The following is a 7,929-nucleotide window of genomic DNA, read 5'->3' on the forward strand; positions in this document are numbered from 1 at the left end:
GACCTTACCATTATTGTGATTTTTAAAAATAATAATTCTTAGGAACTGTGGGAGGCAGAACAGAGACACAGAGGGTTTTGATGATGGAAATTGATATTTATTCTGCAAATATTTGTAACTACATGTTATGTGATAGGTCCTAGGCAAGGTACTTCCTCCTTTCTCTAACTTCTGGAAGGCTCCTTGTGTAAACATCCAAGCATTTTTTTTCTTTCAGAATAGAGTTCTTCAGGCTTAAAATGCTTCCCATAGATAAATGGCAGTCTGTTCTGCATGAACATAGTGCTGGTCAGCTCATCTGCAGGGAGAATCATTCACAGAATAGCATGAGGTGGGTCACAGGATGTTGGCTGAGGCACACACCACACAGATGACATGTATGTGAGTAAGAGGGTACTCCACATGGATGACAGACTGCTCTTGACTAGATCTTCAGTGCTGAAGAAACAAAAGTCAGAGGGACAATGCTAAAGGGAAAGTGGTAAGGAAAGAGTGGATTGTTGGCTTAGGAACTGGTGTAGTGCAGGAATGCCAAAACTGACAAAATTGTTGAATTACTCAAAATCTGATTTCCAAGTTTGTTTGTATTTACTTATTTATTTATTTGGTACAGCGTCTTGCTACACAGCTCAGACTCCTAGTGATCTTCCTGTCCCAGTCTTCCCTGCACTGGGATTACAAGTGTGTGCCACCAAGCCCAGTTTTTGTGGCCCGCACAGTGTGCCTGGGGTTCCAGGAACAGCATGGCACATGGTACCACAGATCTTTGCACTTGCCAAGCACGTGCTTACACAGCTGAGCTATCTCCTCAGCCTTCCAAAGTTTTATAACCAGTATTCAAACACACAACGAGAGCCTGAAATACTCATTAAACTTGATATCTAAGACAACTTTTATAAAATCACAGGACAATCTAACTTGAATTCATATTTTATATAGACGATGAAATAATTAAAATTATTTCTATTTGCTTACATTTTTAACACTCTAAAACTCTTCAACATACAGTTTCTCTAAGTCTTCATGTAAATACTGTGAGAATTCTTTTCAATTTTTCAGATGAAAAATTCTCTTGGAGGTAGAATCACTTGACTACCTCTGAACCGAGTTGGGAACTGCCTGAGGTTAGACCAGCATGTGTGGCTTTACCTGTTGGTATGACCCTAGTCTCATACGTTGTTGGGAGCCATGGAAACTGGAAAATTGGTCAAATGCAAAAAAGCTGGACTAGGCCTCAGTGCCTAAAGCAGTCAAGCTACCTCAGTCTTGAGATAAGCATCCTGACTGGTTAATGTCACTATTAGTGTCACATGTAGCTTTGTAAAGGTATAAACATCCATACTATTGCTTAGGACAGGGGTCATCTCACCAAACCAGACAGACAGACTACCACCTAACCCAGCTCTTGTCTTCTTGTCTATCTTTTTTTCATTCCTTCTGCCATTTCTACCGAGGTACAATGATCACACTGAGACCAACAAATCCCTACAATACGTGTCTCCCCCAAAATAGGCAGAGAACACATGATTTTATCAGGGAAAACCCTCCCATTTTCATGAAATAGCTTACATCCTTAGCTCTCCCCATTTCTTCCATTCTTCACTTCCAAACTAACTTCCTAGCCCTACTGCATGGCTGACTTTTCCAGAGTCCACTTTGGATTAGACCGTTCTCCCTGGGCATCTCAGTTGGCCATGGACAGCCTACAAAATAAAGGACAATGCCGGCAATCAGGCCCTACGTCTCAGCTCCATCCACCCTTAGGTCCTCTTCCTAGTTCAGTGTGCCAATTCTTGTTACTTTCACTCTAACCAAGCAGGGTCAGCATGGGGTGAGCAAAGACTCACAATCTAAGGTTTGCCAAAGAACTTGGCAATGAAAATTAACATTGTAGTATAATATTTTAAATACAAAAACAAGATTAGCACAAAACACATAATAAATATAAAGACAAAGTTTCAAATAAAGACAGAATTAGAGTTATTGTTGTTTCATTCTGTTCCATATTCTAAAATACCTCTAAAAAGCTCTGTTACTTGTGTTGCAACGACTTCCCCATCGGTTACTTTGACAGTGTTTCTCCAAACTTAGTTCTCATAACCCCTTTCTACATTGGCTGCCTCTCTTTTCTTGGCATGCTCCGACGTTGCTCAGTAGCTCACTTCTGTGAGGACAGCCTATTTCCCCTAGTACTTTGAAGATAGTCCGAATCACCTTGGATCCTTTCCAGGGCCTTTCTAAACTACAGTGGGCACTCAGCACCTTTTCAAGAAAAGGACGCAGCTTCTTGTCTCCCTTTGGCTGAACGGGGAAGGTCCAGAGTAATTGAATTGGTTATGGAGATTTATTAGCCAGGATATTTTACACCAAAAACAGAAAATCTAAATCTCAGTCATTTCTCGAAAAACAAGAAAATCCCGCAAAAATCACGTCTGAAATCTCGCATGGCAGCAGTGGGCGCTTAGCGCCAAGGAGCAGCAGTGCTTCAGAGCTGTCCCAGCTAGCAAGCGGTGGCCTCCGCCTGCCCGTTGGGCTTTCAGGATCTACCAGGCTTCATCAGCTTGCCACCTTAAGCATGAAGGAGGGAGTGGACTGGATCAAAGTCCATCTGCTGGATCTACTCTTTCGTTCTTGGAGAGCAAATGGTTCCTGGTTGTCCTTTCAAATAGTCTTGTGCAGAGGCAGATGCACCCTACTTGTCTAGCCTGCAAACTTCCCACAGCCCCTGAAACTCACAAGCCTTCCACAAGACCAGTTTCTCCCAGTCCTTTGCTCAGAGGCCTCTCTTCTAACCTGGCTCTACTCTGCCTTGCTTCCCGCGCTGGGGCTCTGCTGTGCCCGGGCGCTGGTCTCTGCCCCAGCCTGGAGCGCGGGCTCTCCCGCGGCGGCACTGGGCATGCTCAGAGGCGGCGGCGGGGGCAGGTTGGCCTCGCAGGCGCTAGCACTCCGCGGCTGGCGGGCGGGAGGGCGGCGCGGCTGCAGCCTGAGCTCCTGCGCCTGAGTTGGAGTTGCCGGGAGTTTTCCCCTCCCTCTTCGCGCGCGCAGCAAGAGCCCGCGCGCGAGCCGCGAGCAGCAGCTAGCCGGCGCCCGGCAGCCCACCCCTGTCCGGAGCCCGGAGCCCCGCGCGGGGCAGCCCCCGGGGAGGAGCCTCACCCGCTGGGACGCGCGCCACGCGCTGGCACCGCCGGGCCGCCCGTCCGGCTGCACGGTAGGGCCCGAGGGCTGGGAGCCGAAGGGGTGGGGGAGGCCGGGAGGACCGAGGATGCAGTCGCAGCCGCGGCAGCTGTGGAGCCCCGGCGCTCAGTCCGCGCGGCCGGCGGGGCAGGGGCTGGGCTGCGGGGCGGGGGCCGCGGGCGGGCGCTCGGGGCGCTGCCTGCGAGTTGGCGGGCGGCGGGAGAGGGGCTGCTGCGTGCGCGCAGAAGAGACTCGGTCCTAATTGTGTCTAAGCCTGGGACCGTGCGCGGGCCAGATTGGGCAGAAAAGTTGAGGATGGAGCTCGTCTCCTGGCAGTGCCTCTGTGGCTCTGTGGTCCCCGCGGGTTCCCCGGAAAGCTTGCCCGGTGGGGACCTCCGTGGGTCGCTGCGCCCCTGCGCTGCGCTCTTCCATCCCCTGCCGAAATCCCTGAATCGTCCCTTATCTTTTTGATTCCTTACATCTTCCGGGAAAATCATTGCGGCCCCAACTGAGGCGGGCTCTTCGGCGGGCCGCTCGGCGGGCACAGCTCCCTGCCCCTGGCACGTTTAGCACTGGGTGTTGCCTCCTCCCCAACCTCAGGCGCTGCCAAGGGCGCCGGGTTCCGAATTCGCTTCTGCCGTGCACTCGAAAGGGAGCCTCACACACCGGGCGGGCATCTTGGCTGGAGTAGTGCGTGGCCCGATTTTCCCTCCTGCCTTTCTCAGGTCGATTACACCCCACGCCGCTCACTGTCGCTCAGGTCATAGCCTGGAGGGTCAGGTGAAGTGTTCAGATTAGCGTACTGTTCCTTAGTAGAGGTGCTTAAGGGGTATCTGCCTTTGCTTCTGGCGCAGGACTTAATAAGGAGCCTTCTTCCCCCCTCAGTTATTGTTTCCTCAGAGACTAGGTGGGAAAGAATAGTGATTGCAGGCCCACAAGACACTTTCTCTCGTTTTATCTTGTCCTAAGTTAGCATTATGGGCCACCCCTGGGCTCTGAACTGCGAGGCACTGTGCTGACTGCGAGGGTGTGGAAGATGCTTATGGGTTTCTCCAGGCTCCACTTTTTTTGCTTCTTGTTTTGAGTTTTGGGTTTTGCCTGCACAGAGCTGCGCTGTCACAAAACCAGAGATGGGGGTGGGGATGAGATTAGGGGTTGCAATGGGAGTGGGGTAAGGTGGGGTGGAGCAGTGTCAGCCCAGGCCAGGAGCTGCTGCTTGCCTCCGAGGGAGGCTGATAGTGGGACTCTGTCCAGAAATGATTATGCAGGCTAGAAATATGCCTCCCTGCCTCTCTTTCCCCCTTTTTTGGCTGAACACCTTGGCTGCTGAGTTTGTGTGTTAAGTTCTTAAAGGAGCATTTACACTTTGCGCAAGCGCTGTCTTTTAGGAGCCCACCTTTTTTTTTTTTTTTTTTTTTTTCCTCTAGGCTTTATCCACTTTTGACAGATTCTTAGATTCAGGCTTCAGGTACTGAATAAATTACACATGTCCCAAAGTCATAGAAGTCTAGAAAGGTCAGGTTTCAGCTTTTTAGCTGATTAACAAACTGATAAACACATGGTTAGCCCCTTTCAACATCAGTTTTCTCTTCTGTTGAATGGGTTAGTCATGATCTGTGCCCCTCCATTACAGAGTTGTTGTGAGTCTTGGATAAATGCAATGAAAACTACTGAGAAAACTTCAAAGCACCATTCACACCTTAGTGATTATCTCTACATTTTTTACTCATTTTTGGGAAATAACTGATTCTTAATTATAACAAAACATCTGAGTCTTTTCCTGGATGAGTACTGGGAAATTTACTACCTTAAGCTCTTTGAAAGTAGCTATTTACTGCCCTGTCCTCCCTGTTTTCCACTGAACCTTCTCCCTTTTGACTTGATGAAGAGCTGGAATTTCAGTTCTCATATCTCTCTGAGGGAGCCAGTGTGGTATAGATTAGAAGACCACCTCCATTGCCTTATCAACATCAGCAGTCCTGGGCCCCAGCACTGTCACATCGGCAGTCAGCAAAACTTTGGCTTGAGATACAAGATTGATGAAGAAGCTAGCCAGCCCGAGGGTGGAACTCTGAGTGGACGTGTCATGGTGTCCTTCAACTAAGGACTCAAAGCTCTCACTGCTGAAATTAGTCTTTGAGAGGAAAAGTCAATGCCAGTCAGAGGCAAAGATAGGAGAAATTGTCTTGTCATCATCAATAGGAGTTGAGTCAGGCTCCTAAGTCACCCCAGGTGTGCATCTTCCTAGATTCTTGGGCAGTAATTCTCAACTTCAGCCTCAAATCTCCTGGAGAACTTGTTAAGGCCCAGACTGTTGGGGTCTCCTCTCAGGGACTATGATTGTCTAAGTTTAGAAAGTAGGACCAACAATTTACATTTCTAACCAGTTTCAGATGATTCTAAAGCTGCTAGTCCTGAGATCAGGCCTATCTAATTACTAATCTCTATGATGAGAGGGGAAAAGTGAGGTTTATTCTGAAATGCCAGTGTTAGTACTTACTATACAGAGACAGAATTTCTTTTTTTTATATTTATTTATTTATATTTTTATTTATTTATTTATTTGAGAGAGAGAGAGAGAGAGAGAGAGAGAGAGAGAGAGAGAGAGGTGTGTGTGGCCAGCTCAGCCCACCAGGGGGCGGGGCTGGCTGGCATGTGGTGCTGGGGGATTGAACCACGGTCCCTGATGCTTTGCTAAGCTTGTTCTAAGTAGGTGCTTTAGACCACTGAGCCATCTCTCCAGCCCAGAGACAGAATTTCTTACAAGTGTCTTGGGAAGTTGCCTTAAGCATTATATTTTCCAGCATGTGTTTTCCAGTTTTGAATATTCTGATTGCTCTTTTAATAAGTGAATTTTACAAAAAGATTCTTCTTTTCATTCTATCTATCTATCTATCTTGCACCTATCTAGATCCAAAAACTAAACTTTCCTTTCTTGGGTTTCTTGAATACTTGTGCAAAGGAGGTTGCATATGGATCTAACAGCTTGAATCATAAAGGTGTAGGACAGTTAAAATCACTTAAAAGCAAATTTGAAAAGTAATTTCAGTGATGTCTTCTCTGAGTGGACACCTTTCCAAGGGATAAGGCATGTGAAGGACCCCACATAACAAGTTGTCTCCTAGTAGTTTTCCATTCCTTCTGGAGAATGGTGGCATTGGCAGTGGCTGAGACACTGTCCTACCCTCCAAGGGGTGGAAAGTCTGCTTTCAGGGGCAGCTGGGTAGTATCCAGGAGAACCACGAGTGAATTACATTACAATTAAGCATTATTTGGATCCAACCCAATCTTAACTTCTTGTCTTCCTGACCATGCTGCGAGTTTACCATGACTTGCTGTGACCTAGATTGTGGCCTTGAACTTTAACTTCTTTGCATTAGAGACTTCAGGAGCCTGCTTGAATTGGGAAGAAGCCTGAGATAACATCCAAAGGAAGGAATAAAATTTATGTCAGGTAGCACCCAAACACATGAGGCATCTGAAAAGGTCAGTCAGCTCTTTGGTTCTTGTGTTGCTATGCCAAATGGAATCTTAGCAGACTGTCATGCTTTATCTCAGCTTTCCATTTGTGCTTTGTTTTAGTGTTAAAGTGATTAGCACTAGAGAAACCTATCAGTAAATCAGAAATCTATTCAAAGACTCAAGTGTGCCACTTAGTGTTTTAGTAGATAAAACTGAAAGGCTAAACCTGCCTTCCTGCAGTAATCAGTGCTTGGTAAAGAAGAGTCTTTGGGTTGTAATTCTTCGGATTTAGAAGCTTGTTTAAATGCTTCTCCCACTTATCATAAGTAGGGAACATTTCTGTTTAAAATTCCTTCCCATAACTTGATGTGTATATTTTGGGTGTTCCCTACTTTTTACTGTGGGGATTTTTCCAGTGTGAGAAAAACTGTTTTCCTTATCACTATTGTTTGGTTTTCTTAGCAATGACCCTCTGATATCTTTTGCTCCCCTTAATAAATCTGCTGTGAGACAATCATTACATTTGAATACATAATTTCTCTTTGGATATCAGGACTCTCAATCCTGGGTTAGAGAGTCAAGGCCCATTCCTGGAACCAGACTCCAACTTTCCTAGAGGGTGCTTTTAAACAAAAATCCTAGATAATAGTGCAGTAGCTCAAATCTAAAAATCATGTTCCCCTCCCCTCCCCTCCCCTCCTCTCCCCTCCCTCCCCCCCTTTCAGCATTTTCCAGTTTCAGAAACCCAGATGGATCTTAAACATTATGAACACATTTAATATACAGTTTTTTCTCCTATCCTGTTAAAAGCATCTACCAAATTGATGTTGTCTTAAAACAGAGCAAATTTATTTCCTCAACCCAGTTGAAAACATGGTTTCTACCCAGCACTGTCCAGCTGATAGAATTGAGCAGCAATTGAGTTAGCTCAGCATTTCCCAGAGTATGTTGGAAGAATGCTGTTGGGGTGGATGTTAATAGGTGTGCTCTTGTAAAGGGCAAATCAATGTGGGAAGCATCACCCATTATTTTTCCCTCTTACAGAGATTTTCAACATGCCTATCATATCAAAGACTTGGAGAAGTACCATATATAACAAAATGCTGCTTAAATTTATTCAGATTAATCCTTGTTTCCCAGAACACAGAACACTTTAAGCTTTTATTTGTATGTTTTAGGACATTATTATTGAATTAGCACATTCTAACAATTCTAGTATACTGTTTAATGGTAGTTAAGGATAAAGCATTTTAACCTAGTACATGAAAAATAAATAAAGGAACATTATATATA

General features: G+C 46.0%; 1 protein-coding gene across 2 annotated transcripts in view; it reads left to right on the top strand.

Moving 5' to 3' along the window:
* Positions 1–275: 275 nt before the first annotated feature.
* The window catches only part of Stxbp6 (syntaxin binding protein 6), a 310,200-nt gene continuing 302,546 nt past the window's right edge, over positions 276–7,929 (top strand). The window contains exon 1 of one of the 2 annotated variants that reach the window (XM_004645067.2): positions 276–481. Coding sequence is in view for 1 of the 2 variants with exons in the window: in XM_023705303.1 (XP_023561071.1) it covers positions 2,686–3,208 (523 nt within the window). In the remaining variant the exon portion in view is untranslated. Of the gene's footprint in view, positions 482–2,127; positions 3,209–7,929 lie in introns of those variants that run through there. The other variant, XM_023705303.1, reaches the window with a different exon arrangement.

This window comes from Octodon degus, unplaced genomic scaffold, assembly GCF_000260255.1.
Source record: "Octodon degus isolate 3935 unplaced genomic scaffold, OctDeg1.0 scaffold00217, whole genome shotgun sequence".
Taxonomy (NCBI): domain Eukaryota; kingdom Metazoa; phylum Chordata; class Mammalia; order Rodentia; family Octodontidae; genus Octodon; species Octodon degus.